This window comes from Chanodichthys erythropterus, chromosome 18 (genome assembly GCF_024489055.1).
Source record: "Chanodichthys erythropterus isolate Z2021 chromosome 18, ASM2448905v1, whole genome shotgun sequence".
NCBI classification, from domain to species: Eukaryota; Metazoa; Chordata; class Actinopteri; order Cypriniformes; family Xenocyprididae; genus Chanodichthys; species Chanodichthys erythropterus.
This window is the reverse complement of record NC_090238.1, coordinates 6,743,447-6,770,666: the sequence shown is the minus strand read 5'-3', so window position 1 is coordinate 6,770,666 and position 27,220 is coordinate 6,743,447. Positions and strand designations below refer to the sequence as shown.

The 27,220-nt window shown below is 37.0% G+C and overlaps 2 protein-coding genes across 3 annotated transcripts; one reads left to right on the top strand and one right to left on the bottom strand.

Moving 5' to 3' along the window:
• Positions 1-78: 78 nt before the first annotated feature.
• zbtb24 (zinc finger and BTB domain containing 24) lies at positions 79-17,766 on the bottom strand. Of its 2 annotated transcripts, none has more exons than XM_067367654.1 (6): positions 17,755-17,766; positions 12,929-13,787; positions 7,612-7,779; positions 4,682-4,849; positions 4,526-4,607; positions 79-1,002 (listed from the first exon to the last, which is right to left on the bottom strand). In XM_067367654.1, the coding sequence occupies exons 2-6, from the start codon at positions 13,770-13,772 to the stop codon at positions 183-185; spliced, it is 2,082 nt and encodes a 693-aa protein (XP_067223755.1). In that variant the 5' UTR covers positions 13,773-13,787; positions 17,755-17,766; the 3' UTR covers positions 79-182. The 2 variants fall into 2 exon arrangements, with proteins under 2 accessions (XP_067223755.1, XP_067223754.1); XM_067367653.1 differs by lacking the exon at positions 17,755-17,766 and adding an exon at positions 14,607-14,693.
• Positions 16,911-27,211, top strand: ddo (D-aspartate oxidase). Its single transcript, XM_067367657.1, has 6 exons — positions 16,911-17,048; positions 18,605-18,744; positions 20,579-20,762; positions 21,154-21,262; positions 21,344-21,520; positions 25,989-27,211. Exons 3-6 carry the CDS (start codon positions 20,591-20,593, stop codon positions 26,545-26,547), a joined length of 1,017 nt encoding a protein of 338 aa, XP_067223758.1. The 5' UTR covers positions 16,911-17,048; positions 18,605-18,744; positions 20,579-20,590; the 3' UTR covers positions 26,548-27,211.
• Positions 27,212-27,220: the final 9 nt, after the last annotated feature.

Genomic DNA, 27,220 nt, shown 5'->3' with positions numbered 1-27,220 from the left:
TAGTCAAGTACAAAAACAATTTAATAATGGTTAGACTTCATGAAAAAAAAAAAAGAAGAAAAAGATGTTTCTGCTTATTCTCAGTCAGCTTTACTGTATAAAAAAGGAACCATTTACATCAAAAGAGGACAAGCATTGCTTTTTATGAGGGAGTCCTAAAGGATTCATACAGTTGTGTCCATTCAGTTTTGCGGGGTCATGCTGGTGGTGTAGAGGTACGAGACCGTTCCAGCCTGGATCTGGAAGGTTTGACCCTGAATCTGATCGCTGGGGATCTGCTCGCTGGTCTGGCTGATGGAGATGGGCTGCCCACTCTGACTGCTGATGTGAATGCCTCCTGTTGGACTCGGCCGGCTGGGATTTTCATCGGAGGTCTCGGACAGTTGGTGGATCACCTGCAGCTGCTGTGGAGCTCCATGATGAACCTGCAGTTGCTCCATGGCTTCCTTTGTCAGCGTGATGACGTGCATTTGCTCCGGTGGTCCGCTGCTCACTTGACTTCCCAAGACGCTGATGGTTTGAATTTGAGTACCGCTGTCTAATCCGTCCGGCGTGACCAGCGCCAGGTTTTGGACGTGACCAGAAGGTTCGGTGAGAAGGGTGAGACCCTGCTCCACAGAAGTATCTTCTGCAGTGCTAATGCTGATACCTTGATCCTGACCCAGGTTGATGTTTTCCACCTCGCTGGTCACCACCAGCTGGATTTCCTGCTCGGCGTGGGTGGGAAGCTGGTACGGCTGAAGTTGGAGGATGCTGTGCATTTCTCCGGCTCCTGAGGGGGCCTCCTCCTCAGCAGGTCCTGTGCTCTCAGCTTCTCCTTGTTGACGCTCTTTCTTGTGAGTCTTGGTGTGAGCTTTAAGGTTGTCCATTCGGGCAAACGACAGGTTGCAGACAGAACACGTGAACGGCTTTTTACCCGTGTGAGACGCCACGTGACGCCTCCTGGCACTGGGGTCAGAGAAGGTCTTATCACAGATGTTGCAGACGTATGGCTTCTCACCTCTGGATCACAAGAAAGATTTGTTTTAACATGCAAATCTGGAACATTAAGGCAAAAACATTGTTTTTTCAATGCACTGGTCAGTTTTAGATTTGGGCTTTCAGGCTTTTTATAACATGTTTCAGACAAGTGGAAAGAAAACATCCATAATACACCTTTAAGTGTTTATTTTATTGCACTTTATCTATTTGCATCTGTAGATTTCAAATACAATATATATCTTTAAATGAGTCAGAAATCTCCACTTCAGCACCTATCTATATCTATATTCTCAAGTTTTTTATTGATTTGTTTGTTTATATACACTGCTAAAAAAAGGAATACTTTTTAATCAGAGAATAGCATCAAGTCAGTTAAACTCCTGGGATATTGATCTGGTCAGTTAAGTAGCAGAAGGGGTTGTTAATCAGTTTCAGCTGCTTTGGTGTTAATGAAATTAACAACAGGTGCACTAGATGGGCAACAATGAGACGACCCCCAAAAAAGGAATGGTTTTACAGGTAGAGGCCGTTTTTCACTAGTTTTGCCTTTGGCTAGGGTCAGTGTCACTACTGGTAGCATCAGGTGATACCTGGACCCTACAGAGGTTGCACAGGCAGTCCAACTCCTCCAGGATGGCACATCAATACGTGCCATTGCCAGAAGGTTTGCTGTGTCTCCCAGCACAGTCTCGAGAGCATGGAGGATATTCCAGGAGACAGGCAGTTTCTCTAGGAGAGCTGGACAGGGCCGTAGAAGGTCCTTAACCCATCAGCAGGACCGGTATCTGCTCCTTTGTGCAAGGAGAAACAGGATGAGCACTGCCAGAGCCCTACAAAATGACCTCCAGCAGGCCACTGGTGTGAATGTCTCTGACCAAACAATCAGAAACAGACTTCATGAGGGTGGCCTGAGGGCCCGACGTCCTCTAGTGTGCCCTGTGCTCACTGCCCGGCACCGTGGAGCTCGGTTGGCATTTACCATTGAACACCAGAATGGTCAAGTCCGTCCTGTGCTTTTCACAGATGATAGCAGGTTCACCCTGAGCACATGTGACAGACAGGAAATGGTCTGGAGAAGCCGTGGAGAACATTATGCTGCCTGTAACATTGTTCACACCATGACTGGTTTGGTGGTGGGTCAATGATGGTCTGGAGAGGCATATCCATGGAGGGACGCACAGACCTCTACAGGCTAGACAATGGCACCCTGACTGCCATTAGGTATCGGGATGAAATCCTTGGACCCATTGTCAGACCCTACACTGGTACAGAGGTTCCTGGGTTCCTTCTGGTGCACAACAATGCCCGGCCTCATGTGGCAAGAGTATGCAGGCAGTTCCTGGAGGATGAAGGAATTGATACCATTGAATGGCCCCCATGCTTGCCTGACCTAAATCCAATAAAACACCTCTGAGACATTATGTTTCGGTCCATCTGATGCCACCAGGTTGCACCTCAGACTGTCCAGGAGCTCAGTAATGCCCTGATCCAGATCTGGGAGGAAATACCTCAGGACACCATCCGTCGTCTCATTAAGAGCATGCCCCGACATTGTCCATAAAAACTACCGAGTACCATTTTGAATTGCTGCAATGAAAATTCAGCAAAATGGACTAGCCTGCTGCATTAATTTTTCACTTTGATTTTCGGGGTGTCTTTAAATTCAGTCCTCTGTAGGTTGATAATTTTCATTTCCATCAAACGATGTGGCATCCTTTCATTCCTAACACATTACCCAGTCTATATCAGTATAGCTATCCAGCATGATATTTTTCCCCATTGAGATCTGATATGATTTCAAAGTGTTCCTCTCATTTTTTGAGCAGTGTATCATTTGTCTGATTTATATCCACCTTTTTCCTAATGAGCCAACTTCATTTCAGATTATAAGAGAGGCACTTTTGGTTTGGGGAAGTTCCACTCAAAAAGACTGTAATAAATCATTTCAAATTATAAGATTGCACTACAAATAATCCTTATTAGTAAGTTTGGCTGAATGAGTGCTAAAATTTCCTTTTGTGTTTAATTTTCAGACATCAGAAAATAACGTAACACTTGGTATTTTAATGTGGCAAATTATAACAAGAATATCTATGGCAAGAACTCTTTTCAGTCACTGCATTCTTTTATTCCTGATTATTTTCTTATTTTCCTTTGTATTCTGCTGTAACAGTATTAAAAAGATAATTGTCTCCCCTTTTCACTTCTAATCCACATTAACAGTGTTTTTCTAAAGCAGGTTAATTCAATTTATCAAATTTTCCATCAAAATGATGCAAATCACTTATATAGTACAGACATATATTACAATAGTTATATTTGAGCTGTCCATAATATTGCTGCAGAAATATTCAAGCTTTTGGGGTTATTCATGGTCTGTTGTAGTTGTTTTTAATGCTTTTTCACTTTTAAATTTCCTTTTAAAGGATTAGTTCACTTCAGAATGAACATTTTGTGATAATTTACTCACCCCCTTGTCATTCAAGATGTTCATGTCTTTCTTTCTTCAGTCGAAAAGAAATGAAGGTTTTTGAGGAAAACATTCCAGGATTTTTCTCCATATAGTGGACTTCACTGGGGTTCAACAGGTTGAAAGTCCAAAAGTCAGTCTACATGATCCCAGACGAGGAATAAGGGTCTTATCTAGTGAAACAATTCAAACTAATTTTCTAAAAAAAATTTTTTTAAAGTATATAAAAAAACTGCTGTGAAGTGGAAAGGTCACGAGTGACCTTATTCCTCGGCTGGGATTGTGTAAAGCAAGTAGTAGGCAACAGTTGGTAACTGTTGAATCCTGGAATGTTTTCCTTAAAACCTTAATTTCTTTTCGACTGAAGAAAGAAAGACATGAACATCTTGGATGACATGGGTGTGAGTAAATTATCAGGAAAATTTAATTCTGAAGTGAACTAAACCTTTAATGTTCGATGGTTGAAGGGTGAGTAGAATAATGTCATTTCATTCTACCCAGTTTTTGAAAATGCTTATTGCATTCATAGAGCGAACCTTTCGCTTATTTCACTTTATATATTTGCAACTGTAGATTTCAATTACAATACATATATTTAAAGCCCAGAAATCTCAACTTCAGCAGCTTTACATACATTTCTATCTATATTCTGAAGGTTTTTACAGAGGGGTTTGTTCATCTATCATTCGTCTGATTTTATATCTTAAAACATGATGTAAATGTATTCTTTTTCTGGCTGTTGACAGTGTTTCTGATTTATGGGGTGATAAAAAGATATCCAAAAATCTGTAAAAACTCTGTATGTCAACAAAATGACAAGAATTATGAACATGGTTTGTCTAATGTTCAGATTTCTGTTCTGGAAATATATGTAAATTAGTGCATATTTAATTACACAAAGCCTCATTTGAATATTTAAACATAATATTTAAGACAACCTGCAATACAAAAAAATGTCTGCAATTCTTAATGCAATCTGTCAACTAGGGAAGTACGGTGATATCTATCAGTTTTAATTTTTTACCCTCTTCACCAGCGGTGTCTTAATATGTTAATGTCATGTTGATTTCTGACCTGTGTATCCTGATGTGCGTCTGGAGTGTGCTCTTGGCTGTGAAACACTTCCCACAGATTTCACATGTAAACGGCTTCTCACCTGCAGTAATAACACAGGTGTTCATACAGCACGGATAGTATGCAAACTGCTGTGAAGTGTGATCTGTTTATTACCAGTGTGAGTTCTCAGGTGCTTCTTCAGCTGAGCTGCATCCATAAATTTATGATGACACTGCGCACACTCCGGTAACGCTTTTCCAGTGTGAACGCGGTAATGGCTTTTCAGCTGCCGCTTCTGACTGAAGCTTTTCTCACACTGGTCACAACTGAAAGATTTATTCTCTGCGGAAAGACAAGGGAGAATGCGATGGAACATCAGGCAGTGTATAAATATATTCAGGTGTTTTGGTCATGTACTATATCGTAATATGACCAGTGTTTTTTACATTTATTTGATAAAAAAATAAATAAAGTAAAAACAGTAAAATTGTAAAATATTGTTTTCTATTTGAATATATTTTTAAAATGTAATTTATTCCTGCAATGACAAAGCTAAATTTTCAGCATAATTACTCCAGTCTTCAGTGTCACATGATCCATCAGAAATCAACTGCTGCTGAAGAAACATTTCTTATTATTATCATCAAATAAATATTTTGTAACATTCTAAATGTCTTGGTACGATTGATCAATTTGATGCATCTTTGCTGGATAAAAGCATTTGACAGTTTTTCACAATTGCTAAAACTCAACCCCGTTCTTTGAACCACATTGTCTGGCCTAAACCCTATTTGTCGAATGGGGGTCAAAATGACAATTTTCACCTGAGATTTGGAGCCAAATTAAAAGGAAAGATGGCATATAATGAAACAATGATTGCTAAAGTTAACAGATTTTACTAATAGACCTACCAATCTCTGTGTAAAAATAAAATAATGAAGCTGCCATCTTTCTAAAGTCATTTTTACACCCCTGTAAAATGGCTCCAAATCTCAGGTGAAAATTGAGTTTTTTATAGAGGATTACTCAGTAAAAAAATTGAGGATTACTCAGTAAATATACATCTGTGACATTTAATACTTTGGCTTTATTCACTATTGATGTTTGTCTTCCTACAGAAAAAAATATTAACCAAATCAAAAATTTGAGCTGGGGACCTCTGGTTGAGTTGACACGGAATAACCCTACTACAATAGCCTGAATGCAAAAGGTTAAAAAAAAAAAAAACATTCAAACAAAAAAGTGATTACAATACAATTTTGAATACATTTTTTTTTTCTGTAACTCCATACTCTGGATGCTGCATTCTCCATTTTTCAGTGTCTTATGAATGATCTGTAGTGTTTATATACAAACCCGATTCCAAAAATGTTGGGACACTGTACAGATTGTGAATAAAAACAGAATGCAATACTGTGGAAGTTTCAAATTTCAATATTTTATTCAGAATACAACATAGATGACATATCAAATGTTTAAACTGAGAAAATGTATCATAAGTTGATTTTAAATTTCATGGCATCAACACATCTCAAAAAAGTTGGGACAAGGACATGTTTTATCACTGTGTGACATCCCCTCTTCTTTTTATAACAGTCTGCAAACGTCTGGGGACTGAGGAGAAAAGTTGCTCAAGTTTAGGAATAGGAATGTTGTCCCATTCTTGTCTAATACAGGCTTCTAGTTGCTCAACTGTCTTAGGTCTTCTTTGTCGCATCTTCCTCTTTATGATGTGGCAAATGTTTTCTATGGGTGAAAGATCTGGACTGCAGGCTGGCCATTTCAGTACCCGGATCCTTCTTCTACGCAGCCATGATGTAGTAATTGATGCAGTATGTGATCTGGCATTGTCATATTGGAAAAAGCAAGGTCTTCCCTGAAAGAGACGACGTCTGGATGGGAGCATATGTTGTTCTAGAACTTGGATATACCTTTCAGCGTTGATGGTGCCTTTCCAGATGTGTAAGCTGCTCATGCCCATGATTTGTCTGACCACAGAACAGTTTTCCACTTTGCCACAGTCCATTTTAAATGAGCCTTGGCCCAGAGAAAACGCCTGCGCTTCTGGATCATGTTTAGATACGGCTTCTTTTTTGACTTATAGAGTTTTAGCCGGCAACGGCGAATGGCACGGTGGATTGTGTTCACCGACAATGTTTTCTGGAAGTATTCCTGAGCCCATGTTGTGATTTCCATTACAGTAGCATTCCTGTATGTGATGCAGTGCCGTCTAAGGGCCCGAAGATCACGTCCTAGGCCTAGGCCTAGACCCTTACGCACAGAGATTGTTCCAGATTCTCTGAATCGTTGGATGATATTATGCACTGTAGATGATGATAACTTCAAACTCTTTGCAATTTTTCTCTGAGAAACTCTTTCTGATATTGCTCCACTATTTTTCACCGCAGCATTGGGGGAATTGGTGATCCTCTGCCCATCTTGACTTCTGAGAGACACTGCCACTCTGAGAGGCTCTTTTTATACCCAATCATGTTGCCAATTGACCTAATAAGTTGCAAATTGGTCCTCCAGCTGTTCCTTTTATGTACATTTAACTTTTCCGGCCTCTTATTGCTACCTGTCCCAACTTTTTTGTAATGTGTAGCTCTCATGAAATCCAAAATGAGCCAGTATTTGGCATGACATTTCAAAATGTCTCACTTTCAACATTTGATATCGTTAGCCTCATAGCATAATTCCCTAAGTAATTTTTTGGCCAAATTGTGATATCTACCTTTGAAATATGATCTGGGCAATTATGTTATGAGGCTAACGATATGTTATCTATATTCTATTGTGAATAAAATATAAGTTTACGAGATTTGTAAATTATTGCATTCCTTTTTTATTCACAATTTGAACAGTGTCCCAACTTTTTTGGAATCGGGTTTGTATTTTGATTGGCTGGGAGTATGATTTTGCCAGAAGTGTCAGGGGTTTTTTGAGTTTAGTTTGAAGATTTGGCTCTGTGTTTAATGTTGTGAGAGAATGGGTAAGGGTTTCAAGAAATGTGTCTTGCAATTGTGAAAAAACTGTAATCTTAGCCCAAACTTTTGAAGTAGGAGCAGTGATTTGGTATATTTGTGCAGTAGTTGTGTAGTCACCTGCGTGTAGGTTCATGTGCTCCAGTAGGGAGTGTTTGGTGGACAGCGCTTTGGAGCATATGGTGCAGATGAAGGGCTTTTCTCCCGTGTGCATGCGCTGATGAACCAAAAGAGTATGTTTCTGGGTGAAACCCTTCCCACAAACACTGCATCTGAACGGTTTTTCACCTGCATAAAAAAGGTAATGAACACAAAAATATATTTGTTGTATTTTCAGTTCACAACTATGACGGCTTCCGCCTCTGAGAACCCCAGAAATGTGAAAAGAGTCTAATATCTTGATAATCTCTGATGAAATATAATATAATTAACAGAATATTGACCTAGTCACATTAATTGATAGATGTTTAGTGTGTAAAACAAACTGTTTAAAACAAACCGTAACACTTTACATTAAGGTCTCATTTGTTAACATTACAGTTAATGCATTAGTTAGCATGAACTAACTATGAGAAATATATTATTATATTATATATTATTATAGCTTCTATTTATCTTTATTATTGTTAGTTTATAAAAATATAATTAATTAAAGTATTGTCAGTTCTTGTTAAATAATGTTAACAAATGAAACCTTATTGTAAAGTGTTACTCAACAAACCTTTCATTTTATGTCTAACTGTTTGTGTTTTTCATGTCTCCATTCATCATTGTTACTCTCTTGGTTATGGGTCATTCCTGGGATTTCCCACATCATTAGGCACATATCAAACCTCCAAAATCATATTTACCCACCTCAGGCATTAAAGACCTTTTATTTATTTATTTATATATTTTCCAGATTTAAACACCTTTAATTCTCAACCCTGTAACAGACAAAATTGAATGGGTTTAAAAAGGTTTCTACACAAAACTTGCTATAAAACAAATATATACCTACTGCTGAGACCTGAATGATGTCATTTCTGATTTTCATCTTTTTAGTGTTTTTGTTGTCAGACAATATGAAATGGTGACTGAAACGCGGCCCATTAAGATTACATACAGGGCTTGTCATGTGGACACACATAAATCGGTCATTCACTTGTACGAGTAAAACAGTTGCTTGTCCGTAAAAAAATAGTTGTGGTTTTTTTGTGGTGGTGGTGGAAATATTAATTTGTTCTGAAGCAATATCCCTTTCAGAATATTGCAGCTTTGACATATGTAAACTGCATATTTTTGATTGATTGCAACTACATTAAATAATGTTATGGGATTGTTTTAAATATTTTTTTTGAAAATACAAATATGAAATGTTGGGGGGGAAATGATACTTTTAAAAATGAAACTGAACCACCATAAGTGGCGGCAAGTAACCATCTTAACTAGTGGGTCATTGATTGATTCATTCACACGATTCATTCCAATGAATGAGGCAATTGGGTCATTTAATCTTTTCGTTCAAAACCCTGAATCATTCAGTAATGAAAACAAGGTGTTGCACTTTGGTACTGCTGTGATCTTTGTTTGAAACTATTTTTGCTGCTAAAATAGAACAAAAACAGTCAATGTTCCTTCTAAAATGTAAATGGCTTGATATTAACTACTGTTAATTGAACTGTTGTATGAAATCAGTGTCACGGTTTTAATCTTGACGGTACACTCTAAAAACTCCTGGGTTATTTCTTTAACCCATTTTCTGGGTTATTTGTGTTGGGTTAAAATTATGGGTTATTTTTTCAGAGAGTAACCATTTTCTGGGTTATAGGGCTAATATTTTGACCCAATTCCTGGGTTGTTTAGGTTTCTGGGTTATTTTTCAAAGAGTAACCCATGTTCTGGGTTAACGCCCCTTCCCCCGCTCCCAGATGTTCTGGAATTTTCTCACAACAGTCGTTTGAAATAACCGTCACTTGAACTTGAACGCACTCGATCCGTTTTGGCCTGGGCTTCTTCGGTGCAACTTCGTCGCGTATTCAAGGTAAGCAAGTATTTTCAGTGTCAATGTAACGTTAAACGTCTGTGTCCATGTCCCCGTTGCTATTTTAGCACCATTTGTTAAAAAAATGACCATGGCTTACCATGGTAATTCTGTGGTGAGCATGTAGCCGCCTGCGGATATCGCGACAACATCTACATTAACTAGCTTAAAGTCTGTGTAAAGTCAAAATAAATATGTGTTTTGAGTTTGTCAGACTAAATAAGAAAGTGTTATTAACCACCCAGCCAAATTTGACGTAACGTAATAATACGATAAGTACAGTGCAGCTAGTGGCGACTTCATGCCGCGTTGCTAAGGGGGTCGAACACCGGACGAGAAGCACCGCGCTGCGCCGCGTCTAGGACAACTCGAGGTATCATGTACTTTCTCAGTTTATGGCCAGCAATATTGTTATGTTTTAGGACATTGTGGAATTAAGATAATGTCAGTACTATGTTATGGTTGTACTGTATAATTAAATACAATTGTTGCTGAGTCTGCAGTCTGAACACTTTACCTCAGAGTGTCCGTTAACTGAATGAATTGAGAATATCACCTGAAAATCCAATAACATAAGCAATTTTTATTCATGCAGCTGATTACTGTAAATTAATGTAAAATTAACTTTATATTGCAGCACATGGTGAAGTCAGTATATACATTAACGACGATTTGAGACAAATAAGTGTAAATTTAATATAAATCTATGTACGTGGCACTGCAGGATTTTGAACAAGGTCCTGAACCGTTGCTGGGCGCTTCCGTTGTGTGTACACTCATAGAGAATAATGTGTTTCAGTTTTAAATACGCATCTCTTCCGGTGTGCGACCCCCTTTAGCTGCGGCTACAGAGCGACGAGGCAACACAATAGTTGAGTTATGTTAACCAGCTGCGCTGTGCTTATCATATTATACAGTGCTCTACGGGCTTAAGTAGTGAGAGTTAAAGAAGTGTGTCAAGTGTTCAAATTGTTGCTAACCTCTATTGTTTTCTCCAGGTCATTTTAAATGGACAGCTTTGTTGCCGATAAGCTAACTGAGTGGCGGATGTCTGAGCTGATAGAGAATTTTAGAGGTGAGCGTTTTACTCTTTTAAGGGATAGTTCACCCAAAAATGAAAATTTGATGTTTATCTGCTTACACCCAGGGCATCCAAGATGTAGGTGACTTTATTTCTTCAGTTGAACACAAATGATGATTTTTAACTCCAACCGTTGCCGTCTGTCAGTCTTATAATGCGAGTGAATGGTAACACAATTTATAAGAGTCAAAAAATATGCTTAGACAAATCCAAACTGAACCCTGCGGCACGTGATGACACATTCATGTCCTAAGACACGAAACAAACGGTTTGTGCGAGAAACCTAAGCGATTGTTAAATGCAGTTGGACATGGTGTTTTAGAAGTAAAAAATTATATAAATAATTTTCGGCTTCTCGCACAAACGTGTCTTAGGACATCAATGTGTCGTCACGAGCCGCAGGGTTTAATTTGGATTTATTTTTGGATTATTTTTTGACTCTTATAAATTGTGTTACCATTCATTCGCATTATAAGACTGACAGACGACAATGGTTGGAGTTAAAAATCATCATTTGTGTTCTACTGAAGAAACAAAGTCACCTTGGATGCCCAGGGGGTAAGCAGATAAACATCACATTTTCATTTTTGGGTGAACTATCCCTTTAACTGCCCTCATATCATCTCTCTATACTTAAATATTTTCTTTAATATGGCTTTAATATGTCAGTGCAAGATTTTGTGACAGTCACAACTTCTTCGACAGTGGGGAATGCATCTCTATAATAACCCTTATAGTTAAAAGATACTTGTGCCTTGTCTTTAAACTGTTATGCATAATAATGGGCCAGATATTCACCTTTGAATTAATGTCATTATTACACTTGTTAATGAAAGAAAAGATGTACAGTATAGACTGTCATTCACACAAAATGGGTAATGCTGCAAAAGAACCACATTAGTTAACTAGCAAATTGGGCCACGTTTTTTTTTTTTTTTTTTTTTTTAACAAAAAAAAACAACAACATCATTCCCTTAAAAGTGATTATTTGTTAGCTTGATAATCAATCCAGTTAATTGAACTGTTGTCAAATGGACCCAGAAGTTGGGTTATATTAACTACAATTTTGGGTTATTTTAACCCAAAATTTGGGTTAGGTATAGAAATTAGTTGGTCCCGGTTTTAATCTCAAAAATAACCCATTATGGGTTATTTTTGACCCAGGAGTTTTTAGTGTGTAGCCTATTTAGGAAAACAGCCTTCTTAGTCGTGTGATTTTGCTTACCAGTATCAAGTTATAAAAACTCCACATTTTGAATTTTTACCGCAGTATGTTTTCTTTTTGTGTGTGCTTCGCTCATGTTTCCATTTCTCCTCGAGATGGTGTGCGAGCCTCAACAGAGCAACCTTGTTATTGTCAGTACATTATACAGCCTTTTATTATCCACTATTGATTGCCACTAACAATAAATGTAATAAAAGCAGTCATACTCGCGTTTTGGTGATTCCCAAGTTTCCTTTTTTTTAATTTTTTGAGCCCTGACATGTTAAACCAGCACTAAAATCCTGATTTATAATTGAGACGTTGTCTGACAAAATCACCATATACATAAGATAAAGACAGTTGCTGTGATTTTGTCTATATGTACACATAAAATGATCACTCAGATTAGAAGCAATAGTATCTATTTCATTTGTTCTCTAACAGAGCGTTCATCCTCAACTGAATGCGCTGCTGAACCAGAGAGGTGTGCCAGCGGCAGGAAAGCAAGACTCGTGCGATTGTACCAGGGGGTCTCGGAAGCTAAATCAGGTTAACAAGCCGTTATATTTGTCACAACTCACTTTCTTAGAAAAAATGTTGCAAAAGGGCCTAAAAAAAAGGCGCTAAGTCAATGCAGTTTTCTGTCTCCAGGTCACAGCCCGCTGCTGTCCAAACTGGCATTATGATAATTTTGCACCGGCCGGAGGCAATTACCAAACTGGTTCCGTGTGCATATCACACCAATGTACTTAGAAATAAAATTGAATGCTTTTTAATGCCAAAGGCCTTAATTTTCGCAAAATCCATTTGATGACTTTTAATGCTTTTGAATGCCCCACAGATACTCTGCTAATGATTTTACTTCATGAAAGTTGCATTGATACATATTTTTTGTCTTCAATATTTGTATTGTGTGGTAATCGTTTTATAAAAGCAATAAGCCCCTTGAATCCATGGTTTACAGTGAATTTATAACAGCTAAGGGGGTTTTAGGCACTCCGCTCCCCTTAGCTTAACCCAAATTTCATTTTGGTGAACCACCACTTTAAAAAGTCTGGGGGACTGAAATATTACCGAATCCCAGGAATGACCCACATATAGAATAATAATAAAAAAAAAATAAGTGTACCTGTATGAGTTCGTTGATGTATCTTCAGAAAGAGATGGCTTTTAAAAACCTTCCCACACTCTTCACATCTGGCCTCTGTGTCTGGGTACTTCCTCTTTCGCCCTCTCTTCCCCGGCTCCTTCTGCTCAGTCAGATTGTCTCCTAACCTGTATCCCTTCAGTTTGACAGGCTGCCTTATTTTGCGCTTGCTGTGACGGGGTCTGTCCTCTCTGGGGTTGTAGTCGCTGTCACTTAAATCTCTTGGTGGTGAAGTGGGATCTAAGAGAGGTTCTGAAGGCTCTTGAGTCTCAGAGCTAGTCTGTGTTGGTAAACCGCTTTCTGGACTCTCTTTTTGGCTTAAATCCTGAGTGAACATGCACTTTTTCGGGCGCCCTCTTTTACGCTTTGTCTGTATGCAGTCATCAACACCCCCTCCCTCAGCGGACATCACATTTTCAACCGTTGAACTGTCCTTTTGAAGGTCCTCGTGGGCTTTGAGCAAATCTGGGATGTCCAGGAAGCGGGCCATGTCAAGCAGCTGCTCAGAGCTACTCTCGTCCACCAACACATTTGCGCTGTAGATGAACTCAAGCACAGTCGCGAAGGTTTTCGCAGGCATGCCATCCAGCTTGTACACCGACTGGCTTACCTGATCTTCAGCAGTGAACATTACTGAGAAGTATTCACTGCTCGCTGCTAAAAGAGCCTTGTGGGCTTTGAAGTGCACGTCCTCTACAATAAGGGTTATGTCGCAGAGCAGTTCCCTTCTTCTGAGTTTGTCAAATTTATGCAGGATGGTGTCCTTGTGTGTTTTTGAATGCAGGGTGAGGACCGACGATGCTGGCGCTAAAGATGGCGCAGACATGATGCTGTTATGAATCTAAAAAGGACAAATTAAGTTTATAATAGAGCAGTGGTTTAAGATGGGCATCAGGTGGTGAACAACAATATCAAACCCATATTTCATGTAGATCGTATTTTCTTTTTCTTTGGATAGATTTGTTCATGGTTTTTGAAGATGAGGGCATGTCAAACAAACTGTCCATGTTGTCATCTGTCTAATTTGACTAGCTTCTACCAAGTAACATAAATTTGGAGCCAACATATAGGTTTATCTGACAACTAAATTAGGAAGCAAGCTAGAGAAATGCAGATACGTTTGTGGGTGTGTAAGTGCATTGTTTTGAGGGTGTGGAGCTGTTGAAAAAGGTTTATGCTATGCAAACTATGCACACCCTTCCTTGTGAAAAACAAGTGAACTTAATTGTATTGAATGTGCACTTGTAATGTACTTCAAATCTTAAAAGTATAAAAACTGCTTGCAGTGCAAACAATATAATATAAATGGAATAAAAAGCCTACTTAAAGTGGTTTAAAGAGAGTATTTACACTTTTAAAAATTGCACTGAAATGACATGCACAAGATTCACTTAAGTGAATCAAAAAGCACTCTAAAGTTCTGCAAATTGCATTTAATATAAATTTAAAGTATACTGCATTTTAACCTAATTGCAAATACATGCAAGTGTCCAAAAATAACATTCCTTTCACTGGGGTAACTAAATATATTTTTTGCATGTTAAAAGCACATTTTAGTTCATATTTCATGGTGTCTCAAAACAGCACAGTTGACTACACTTAGATGTTCTTAAGATGATCTTAACTAGTACTAAAGAAGAATTTTTAGTACATTAATTACCAAATTAGTGTGCAAAAATAGAGCATTTTAAGTACGTTATGGAAGTGTACTTTTTTCCACCCGGGTATCCAAAGGTCCCCGGCTTAATTTTTGATTTTGTTAATATTTTTTTTCTGTTGAAAGACAAACATAAATAGTGATGAAAGCCAAAATATTAAATGTCACAGATGTATATTTACTGAGTAATCCATTATATTTTGTAGAGGGGGGTCAAATTTTCACCTGAGATTTGGAGCCGATTTACAGGGGTATAAAAATGACTTTAGAAAGATGGCAGCTTCATTATTCTATTTGTACACAGAGATTGGTAGATCTATTAGTAAAATCTGTTGACTTTAGCAATCTTTGCTGCATTATATGCCAAAGGTGACAGTTCAAAAATGGCAAAAACCACTTCTTGTGTTTTTTGCCTTTAAGTTTGCATGCGTGTAACTCAAGAAGTATTAAAGATATCTTAAAATCCTTTTAGATTCTGGTTCATAACCAACTGTCCTTTTGGTATCTTCATTTGAAAGGCCCCCGATGGTTCATTGTCAGAGATATGGAGATCTTAATGCGGCTCCATGAGTAAATTGGTCAATTGTACACATTCAGTGGTCAAAAAGCAAATGTGGGTCACTTTGCACACAGCTGATACTTTTTCCTTTTAAAAGAGGAATATCTGAAGAACAAATAATGTTGAAACTAGAAATGTATCTTGTGTTTTTCTATTAACTCAATTACATATAAAATATCTGTCCGAGTGCCATAATTATTCCTTTTCCAACGTTTACATGCCTGTAACTCTAAAATTATTCAAGATATCTTAATATCCATCTTTGTTCTCATTCTTAATAAACTTTCCTTTTGAAATGTTGATTTTCAAGGCCCTATATAGTTCAGTCCTATAGATATGGGGATCTCAAAGCAGCTCCATGTTCAAATTGTTGAATTTTACCCATTTTCAGTGATCGAAAACCAAATGTGGTTTTGAAACCACAGGGGGGTTAAATTGGCATTTAACCCCCCTCCAAAAAATAGTGGATTAGGCTACTCAGTAAATAATCAGGGTAAATCAGGGTAGGCTATCTTCCGTTCATTCATGTTTTGATTTGATATTGAAATCTGAAAAATAAGAAAACCGCACTTTATTTCATTTTTCATTTTTAAAAAGAAAACGGAAAAACAAAAAAATGGCTTGATGTTTCATTTATTAGTTCTGGGGTTGGAAACGAATATTCAGTTTGAATATTCGATCTCTACATGTGGGCGGGAATGAAACTTGATTATTGTGTCATATTTTCAGTTTCCTATTCTAACTGTTTAGCAGTGAGGCATTGTATTTGTGTTAGATGCCAATTGATTATGAGTTTAGTGATGTATATTGTCTTTTGGATTTAGCGAAATGTGTAACAATTCATCATCACAGTATAATATATCCTGCTTATGCAAGTCATGAAGTCCAATTGGATGCCACACACTTGTGGTGGATGAGAAGAGATATGATTGTAAAGCGCTTTGGGTGTACATATGAAAGCGCTATATATACATGCCTCATTCATTCATGAAAAACTTGTGGTTGCCACTGATTGGTTGTCACAGGACTTTCATACAAAGTATGGAAACTGGAAAAAGAACCTGACACATTAAGAAAGATAATACAGCATGGTTCATTTTTAGTTATTAAACACTGTTTAAACACGGTGTTATCTTTAAAATGTAAACATGCCAAAACTTCAGTATAAAATACAGAATCGTTCTAAACAGAGTTCTGTTCTGCTATTTGAATTGTTTAGAAAAAAAAAAACTTTTTATTGAAACAATGTGTTTTTATAATTCCTAAGACAATGCAAATGTTGAGTTTAAATCAGTCATGAATCCAGAATGAAAAGTAGTTGTTCTAGAATACAGAAGGCTTGAAACCCAAGCAAGAGATCTCAGAAAATAAAATCAGTAAAATCACCTAGAACAAACACAAGCCAAAGTGTCTGTTTTTTCTTGATATATGAAATCGCTCATTACATAAATAATTTGATTATGAACAATAGTAAAAAACAGATCAATTAACAAGACTTGTTAATAAAACCTTAAGGACTTTGCAATTCACGTTTGCTTTAGGAAGCCTACTGCTCATTTTAACTTAATCTGTCTGTTGTAATTTGTGTTTAGAAAGCATGGCAGCACACTACAGACACAATATACACTAATGTTGAAAATAAATAATTCATTTCGTTGACAAGTTTGACATTCATTAAAACTAGTGTCCCATGTTAACGTGGGCGTGGTTTGTGAACTTCCTTAAATCTGCTCCAGATTTAACGCTGGAACGAACACCGCGAAGTCGAGGTGCTTTATTACGCATACCAATGTAACTGGTGAAACATATACGTTTTTAAATCTATGATCCGTGGAATATCGCATGTGACGAATCTGTCGCCGTCCAAACATCTGCTGGAAATCCAGGTAAAACTATCTGCGTGCTCGCGCGCGTCCCCAGTTAACACGATCCCCAGTTGATCCGCAACACCGGAGAAGTTTCCGAAATTTGGTTGATTTGACATGGAATTACCCTATATTATTTGCTCAATAAGTACGCTAAAATATATTTTCACCCATCAGACCAACACTTGTGTGGTTGTGTGTGACCGTTGTAACCAACCAGTTGAGAACCATGCAAGTTACCATAGTAAATCCACGGTGGATAGTATATAACCATGTAAATACTATTATACGTTAATATGGTAACCAAGGTCTATATTATGTAAGCAAATTTACTTGACACATTAGTTGTTACAGAGATGTCTGTCAATGCTTGCATGATTCATGAGCTGTAAACAAAACCTAGTATGGAGCATTGTGTGTTGTGCATTAAATCTCACATCGCTTTATGGGTCACACACACCCGCGCGCGCGCTCACTCTGAATCTTCATGTATATCTGTGTCAAAGGTCTTTGATCACAATAACAAATGAATAAACTGCTTTAAAACCAGCGCCATGTGTAGCAACAACGAGATGCTTTGTTTTCGCCTCTAAAAAACAATCTCATATCAGGCTAGCGCTGATCTGTAAATCACAATGTTTAATCTGCGAACCGCACTTGAAACAATAATTACACTAACGTTACTCTCTGAGGACTAGAATGCACGATTAAGCTTTCAGGACCTTACCTTAAAGGAACCGTTTCAGACGGACATATCTCGCGAGAATTAGCATAAGTTCCGTGATTTCAGTATCCTAGAGTCTTATTATTGGATAGAAAGGCAGCGTTGCTTTCCAAAAGGGGCGGGACGGTTATTAGACCACCTATATTTTAGGAATCTGCAAACAACTTGTCATTTAATAGGCAAATAACAAACTGAAACAACTAAATAGTCTATATTCACACATAATAACCACAATATTTTATTTTGTATGGCCTTGATAACAGCCTGCATTTTTGCTGGCATTGTTTTATGTACTTTTCCACAGTCTCTGTTATTGACTATCCATTAAATCCCAACAATAATTATATTTTACCATTAGAAACATTACTGTGACTAAAGAGCTTACACATAGCGTACTGGAGTGGATTAACTATTACAGAAATATACAAAATGATTTTGGTAATCTGGCACAAACCTTACACTGTAGACGGCGTTGTCACGTGGTAACCATTTTATAAGCGCAAGGGATTTTATGCAGTCATCATTTTATATAGAATGTAAGAGCATTTGTCCATTTTTATTTTATTGCTAAATGCATAAAAGATTTTACGTCCAGGGATTTTAAGGAAGATTCGTCTTTGTGAGCCTCCATGCGCCCCCTGGAGGAACAGTAATATTTGTTATCCAGTGTTACGCTTGCGAACAGCGCCTCTGTTGTGCTGGCGACGCATTACATCACACGCAAACCTTTATTTATGACTGAAGGAATAGAATAACTACATAATGTTGTTCCGTTTGCAGTCAAGACCATTTGATGTACACTAATATGTAACTAGTATTTTAAATATTCGCATCTGTGCTTCATCTGTAACAGAAAAACACACATGAAACTCAATTTCCCATGATGCGTTTGGACAAACATAACAGTCCGAGCCTTGTCCCAGAGCCAGAGCCAGAGTGTGACTCCGAGGTTCGGCTTGTGTTTGTTGAAGCAGGTCTCGGTAGGTTTTGGAGGTAAGTGTATGAACGAAATGCCTGATGCTGTAAAAATCTAACATTTAAATACTATAGTATCTGCCAATACTTGAATAGCACTTTTTTTTTGTTTTTTTTTTTTACATTGTTAAATTTCACCTTAGTTTTACTCCAGTTAACGAATTGTACTAATAAGTATTGTATTTGTACAATGTTGTAAAATACAAACTATCTGTACTGAACTTTATTAATGCTTCTTATTACTGCTATGCCAGCTGTACACCTGCTTTCTTAATAATGTTTAAGCTAATATGGTTGGTTTTTATTATTATATTGAATACTAAGACTGTTTTATAAAAGTGATTTTGTTGCATAACATATTTAGACTAATGGTCAGGTAAGTAGGACACCAGTCTGTTGTTTATTGACTTTGTTGGCACAAATTCTGAATTTATGGTTCTCTTGCATAGCTGTAAATGTCTGTATCGTGTGAAGGGGAAGATTTTGCTTGTTTGTTAGCTTTAAAAAAAAAAAAAAAAAAAAAAAAAAAAAAACGATTTAGGAATATTCAAGGTTACAAAACTGTATATAGCCTTATTACAATTTTAGTGACTTTAAATAAAGGTTTTGTTGATGAAGTCTTCCATAAACGCTATAAGAATGTTCCAGTTTTTATCTCGAATTAATATTAGCAGGGGTGTGAAGTATTTGAGTACTTTTACTTTACTGTACTTGTTTTTTGGGGGGATTTGTACTTTACTTGAGTGCAATTTATTCTGAATACTTTTACTTATATTTCCAAAGAAAAAAAAACAGTAGTTTTTATTAAATGTTATAAACCTCAAATAGCATTGAAATGAACTTTATAAAATGTTAATTTTTTTTGTAAATATTTATTGACATTCTGACCAGGGAGCATTGTAAACCCGAATAAGTTGGGCTAACTCAAAAAATTTGACGTAATCAGTTACATCAAATTTTTTAAGTTATGATGTTCCCAATTTTAAGTAAGCAGAACTATCAAGTTTTGAGTTTGTAGTGCTCATGCATGTTAACTGCTCCTAACTTGAAGTACTGAGTTAAATAACTCATACATTTTGATAGCAATTAACAAAATATTTAGTTAATTAACTTTTTTATTTTGAGGTCTTCCAAATCAAATGAGTTACTTATTTCACTCTAAACATAACACTATTCAAAAAACGGCAACTTGCCAATTAACATGTTAACAATATCATGATATAACACTTACTGAATGAGTACAGGAACTTAAAACATGTAACTTACCTGCTCTCATACCAAGCCGTGTGCGCTACAACTCTTGTAAATTAGCATAACAAAATATAAATCACTACTAAATCTCCCTTACCATTCATTTTGCACAAAAAAACATTATATAGCACTTAATTTTAGCATTTACTCTCCCTTTACATGAGCAAAGCATGCTGGGAAATCGAAATCCCAGCCCAGTTTCAGTTAAACTTAAGTTAATCTAAATTAAAAAAAATTAGTTCATACAACTCAAAACTATAAAACAGTTCAGTTTACTTAAAACATCTGTGTTATGAACTCAAAAGAAAAAGAAAGTTCTAAATACTCATAACAGTTATTTTAACTGAACTAATTTGAACCAATTTAAGTTTGTCCCACTCAAAGCAATTAAGTATTTTGAGCATTAGGTTTACAGCGAGTGCATAAGGTATTGTAAAAATTGAAGTAAATAAATACTATATTGAGTAACAATTAGGGCTGTCAATCAATATATTTTTAATCAAATTAATGACATGATGCGCTGATTAATCGAATGAATTGCAGTTAATCACATATCAATATCTGCAGAGACGTTTGCTTACTAAAGCATGTCTTCTTGTAGTTGAGCTGAGAGATGCAGCGTGTGAAAGTGGTGGTGGTCGGAGCAGGTGTGGTGGGTTTATCCACAGCAGTGCGTATCGCTGAGGTGCTTCCATATTGTTCTGTAACTGTTATTGCTGAGAAGTTCTCGCCTAACACTACCAGTGATGGAGCTGCTGGAATCCTCCTACCGACTGAGTTTCCTGGTGAGATGAACGCTGACAGATGCATCAAATTTGCAATTGCATTCATGTTTGGGATTATGCATTTTTATTTTTTAGGCCAGTCTATGCAAAAATGGTCAAATTGATTATCAAATTGTTCAATTCAATTCACATTTATTTGTATAGCGCTTTTCACAGTACATATTGTTTCAAAGCAGCTTTACAGAGAATATCAACATTACAATTTAGAGAATGCAGTTAGCAAATAATGTAATAATTTAGGCTATTAATTTACAATCATTGTTAGCAATTTAATTGAAGATAGAAGCAATGAGCTCCTGGAAGAATGAATTACATATTAACAATAATTATGATATATAGAAATTTGGGAATGTGCATGTTGATCCAGAATTTTATGGAACTCTTTTACTAGACATCCCTCTTGACCGGCAACAGCGTTGGTTCAAGGAGACATTTGATCATCTTCTGGCCATTGCATATTCCCCACAAGCCGCAGATGCCGGCGTGTACTTGAGCTCCGGGTAAAACCCTATAATTGCACAAAAAGATGATGTATTGATGTGGTTTTCATTTATCATAATCTCTACTTTGTGTCCTCTTAGGTTCCACATTTTCAAGGAAGTACCCAGTGAGAAAAAGCCCTTCTGGGCAGATTTGGTGTTTGGATTTAGAAACATGTCGGATCAAGAAATGAAGCTTTTCCCTAATCATAAGTTTGGACAAGCATTCACCACATTAAAGTGTGAATGCCTCAGCTACTTGCCATGGTTAGAAAAAAGGTACTGTATAAAAAAAAATTAAATAAACATTCTATAAATATAATTATATACAAATTAGTTAAGAGTTATATATTGAACTATATACAAATAAAAATATATATTTTATTGTTTTAAATAAAAAAAATATATAAATCATATAATGCACAGACTTTTCACAGACTTTGATGATGCTTTTCCTCAATTATCGAAGGGTTAGTTCACCCAAAAATTTAATTTCTGTCATTAATTACTCTTCCCTCATGTCGTTCCGTTGTGGTTCTTATGTGAGAATAAAGACTATGACGCAATTGGAACACAAATTAGGATATTTTTGATGAAATCCAAGAGGAAAGCAATAGAAAGCAATGTAATTACTGTCATTCAAAATCCATAAAAGTAGTAAAGACATCGTTACAATAGTCAACGTGACTAAAGTGGTTCAACCTTAATGTTATGAAGTGATGAGAATACTTTTTGTGCACAAAAATAAAACAAAAATAACGATGCAGGAGCCGGCCAATAATGAGCCCGCATTCAGTCATAAACACTGAAGCTCTACAACGAAAATAGCATAGCAGTATGAAAGGGGGCAGACAAATTTGTTGAATAAATTTGTTATTTTTGTTTTGTTTTTTGTGCACAAAAAGTATTTTTGTTTAAATGTCTTCTTTATCTTGTAGTTGAGCTGAGAGATGCAGCGTGTGAAAGTGGTGGTGGTCGGAGCAGGTGTGATGGGTGATGAGTGCTCAGCGTAAATAAGTACACCACCTTTGAAAAGTAACATTTTAAACAATATCTCAATGAACACAATTTCCAAATTGTTGACAAGACTAAGTTTGAAACATCTGTTTAACTTGAAAATAAGTTAACATGAAAATAAGGTTAATAATATAACTAAGATTACTCAGTTTTACTCAAATTAGGGTGATCAAAAATGAGTACACCCCACAACAAAAACTACTACATCTAGTACTCTGTATGGCCTCCATGATTTTTTATGACAGCACCAAGTCTTCTAGGCATGGAATGAACAAGTTGGCGACATTTTGCAACATCTATCTTTTTCCATTCTTCAAGAATGAGCTCTTTTAGAGACTGGATGCTGGATGGAGAGTGATGCTCAACTTGTCTCTTCAGAATTCCCCATAGGTGTTCGATTGGGTTCAGATCAGGAGCCACTGAATCACTTTCACCCTGTTCTTCTTCAGAAATCCAACAGTGGCCTTAGATGTGTGTTTAGGATCATTGTCATGTTGGAGAAGTGCACGACGACCAAGGGCATGGAGTGATGGTAGCATCTTCTCTTTCAGTATAGAGCAGTACATCTGTGAATTCATGATGCCATCAATGAAATGCAGCTCCAGACACCAGCAGCACTCATGCAGCCCCACATAAGGACACTGACACCACCATGTTTCACTGTAGGCACCATGCATTTCTCTTTGTATTCCTCACCTTTGCGACGCCATACAGTTTTGAAGCCATCAGTTCCAAAAACATTTATCTTGGTCTCATCACTCCAGAGTATAGAGTCCCAGTAGTCTTCATCTTTGTCAGCATGGGCCCTGGCAAACTCTAGGTGGGCTTTTTTGTGCCTGGGCTTTAGGAGAGGGTTATTTCGTGGACGGCACCCATGCATGCCATTCCTCTGCTGCGTACACCATATTGTGTCACGGGAAATAGTCACCCCAGTTTGGCTTTCTACTTCTTTAGATAACTGCCGATTTTCTTCAACCCTTCTCATCAGAAGACGCTCCTGTCGAGGTGATAACTTCCGTGGACGAACTGGATGTCTCTGTGAGATGGTTGCAGTTCCATCTTTTTTAAATTTTTGTACCACTTTTGTTACAGTATTCTGACTGATAAATAAAGCTTTGCTGATCTTCTTGTGGCCTTCACCTTTCTGGTGTAAAGAAATTATTTTCTTGTGACATTTCTTTTCCATGTGGTGCCATTGCTGACAGCATGAAATGGGAAGGAGTTTTAACACTCTTTTATAGTCAACTGTCTGCTGGACACCTGTGTAATGAATAATTAGACTCACCTGTGGTTGAATTCTTGTTAAATTAGACATTTGTAGTCTAAAATTTAGCTTTCAGTGGGGTGTACTCATTTTTGCATCACACTAATTTGAGTAAACTGAAAATTTTGTTCTCTAAGTTATATTATTAACTTTACTTTCATGTTATAAGTTAAACAGATGTTATATAAAACTTGTCAACATTTTGGAAATTGTTATTGTGTTCATTGAGATATTGTTTAAAATGTTACTTTTAAAAGGGGGTGTACTCATTTACGCTGTGCACTAATATATATATATATATATATTAGTGTTGCACGATATACCGGTACTAGAAAGGTATCGCGATACCCTGCTTTTAGAAACGGTACGGTTCTTCATTTTATTAGTACCGGTACTTTGAGTGCCAGCTGTATTTCCTAATGTGCGACAGCAGGGAGCAGTGTGTGTGCAGCGCGCTGCTTCTGAGGCACATTGAGTGCGTGTTTATTCCTGTCAACTGCGCAACGGCAGATGCACAAAGCAAAATATGGCATTATTTTGCTTACATTGCCGACAGTCAGGGCAAGCCCACGGACACCACAAGGCCCGTCTGCAAAATACGTTACAAAATAACGCAAGCGAAGGGAGCATCCAACTTGCCAAACATCCCGATTTGTACAGAGAATTTAAAGAGCGACAGGTTAGTGAATGTGATACCAGCGTTATGTTTATGCTCTCAAAAATTAAATGAGTGTTATTTATATTACTCATGCAAGCAGACATCCGCAAAGAGGTGTATTATTGAGTCTAATAAGTGATATCTGGTTGCTAAAATAAAATTAATTTTAAAAAACAAATATGTGAAGGGACTATACAATTATATTAAACCAATTTATGCTTTAATAACATTGCTCTAATTATTTACAGTAATCAATATTCTCACTGTCAAAACACTTACATGCAGGGCTTGATGACAGCCACTCCCACTAGCCACTTTGGCGAGTTGAATATAATTTAAGTTTACAGCCAAATGGTCGTCGAAGATCGTCGTAGCACAAAATTACAATCCAATCACACAATTCGTTATTTACATGCAGTTAGTGAAGGAGGGATAGGCGGAATTGCGCTGAATGACACACAACAGAAGCGCTCTCTCTCTCTCTCTCTCGCTCTCTCTCTCTCTCTGTCTGTCGCGCGCGCGATCAGTTTTCCACGCGTCTGAATAGTCAAATACACGTGCACACAGATGTCTAAATGTCCATCATGTGGAGTATCTCGCGTGAATACAGTCGGTTATGGCTTAAGTGGACGTAAACAGGTGGGTAATAACTGGATATTTGTCAGTTACGTCCATGCATTCAGCAGCCCAATTAAATAGGCCTGTCCATCATTAATGTTAATCAAACAACAAAACCTGTTAAATATGTTAAATAAACTTAGTGTATCTGAAAAAAGATTATTTTTAATTTACTACTGTTTTTGTAATTTGCTTCTTTGTTCTTTTATATAGCATAACACAAATAACTTGTTCTCATACTAGCTCATGCTCATACATTGTCCACCTCTTGCCCACCTGTACATACCAGCTGATATAAAATGTAATCTTGATTTGGGTGGTCAGTCTGCATTTAAAAGTTTGAAAGTGTTTTAAATCTTCTAAATCAAGTAAAATGACTCAAAAGTAATTTAAGCATAAGAAAGTCAGCTTTAATCATATAAAATGTAATTTACCAACATCAAAATTGTGGCCAATAAAAATGCTAGCCACAGTTCTGTCATATGTTATTTATTTACTTTTCCTACTGTTTTAGGTTTTTGCCATAGTATCGTTTAAGTATCGGTATCGTGATACTGAAGTTGGGTATCGTATCGAAGTCAAAATTTTGGTATCGTGACAACACTAATATATATATATAATATAGCTTTTTAATATTACGGTTGAACCACTGTAGTCACGTTGCCGGTTTTAACAATGTCTTTAGTACCTTTTGGACCTCAAAAGGTGCAATGTCGTTGCAGCCTATTTGGGTGAGTAATTAATGACAGAAATTTCATTTTGGGTCAACTAACCCTTTGAGGTTGAACCACTGTAGTCATGTTGACTGTTTTAACAATGTCTTTAATACCTTTCTGAACCTTGAATGACGGTAATTATATCGCTTTCTATGGGGAATAAAAAGGGTGAGTAATTAATGAGGATGAGTAATTAATGACAGAAATGTCATTTTTGGGTGAACTAATTTAAATCTAGAAATCCTATCATGTATTTTTTTCTTTTGCTATTGGAGCAAATGGGCATACAAAAATTATATAGAAGATTATATTGAAAATTATAGTTTACCCAACTATGATGACTTCTGCTTCTGAGAACCCTAGAAATGTGAAAAGGGCCCATTCATAAAACAAATAAAGACTACAGGGGGAATGATAAGCATATACAATACTAAATAAATTGGTAATATGTTGGTTATCTGTATTTTCCAATAGGTTTAGAGCAGTTGGAGGTCAGATCCTTCAAGAAAAGGTGACTGATCTTCATAAACTGGCCCTGAATTACGATGCCATCATTAACTGCTCAGGCGTTGGCTCACACTTTTTGGTGAAGAATGAGGAGGTCTATCCAGTTCGAGGACAGATGTTGACGGTTAACGCTCCTTGGCTGAAGAACTTTGTACGAGATGCAGATGGCAAGACCTACATCTACCCTGGCATCAGGTACGTCAACATTGGGGGCACACGGCAGATGGGCGACTGGCGAATGGAGGTGGATAAAGAGGACAGCGAGGGGATCCTGGAGCGCTGCAGCCGGCTGGAACCGTCCCTGCGAGTGGCTCAGGTGATGGGCGAGTGGGTGGGACTGCGGCCGGGCAGGGCGAACCCGCGGGTGGAGCGGGAATATCTGCATGTACAAGGCCGTCAGGTGCCTCTGGTGCATAACTACGGTCATGGCGGCTGCGGTATTACTCTGAGCTGGGGGACGGCACTGGATGCTCTCAATCTGCTGAGACAGAGTCTGTTTGATAAACCACCTCAAGCCAGACTGTAAATCGGCTGTGTCTTGCACTTATTGACTCATGATACTGATATCTTTGCATTTGTGCATGAGAAATAGCACTTTAATCTCGAAAGATAAAACAAAACATAATTTTGCATCTAAAATATATATATAAAAATATTAATAATTTCTGTATTACTCATTTCATTTGTTAATTTCTACGTTTTCTTGTAGGCTGTTTTTATATGGAGGTAAAATGTATTTAATCTTGATGATAAAATGTGTAAATTGATTTGATGTTGAAATATTTTTTTAAATGCCAGTTTAAATCCTACATGTGTTTGAAAAGTCTTTATTTGTGTCATTCACTTTATTTGTAAAATTCACTTATATAATTTATATCAAAATGTCAGACTGACTTATTATTTGTTGTATATTTGACCTTAACATTAATGCTGTTAAAGTTTTATTTCCCACAAAACAAAAGTACTCTACATAAGTGTTCATGCATATCAAATGATTTCTGAATTCACTCATTTTATAAAGGAAAACTACAGTTGCAGTGTGACTAATATGTTTAAAGAATTGTTCAAAGAATCATTATTAAAACATTTAGTGTTTTTTGTTTGTTTGTTTGTTTGTTTGTTTGTTTTACAGATAAACATAATAAATCATGATTTTTCAAGCTTTATCCAGTTCTATGGTTCAGTAGGACCACCTGAAT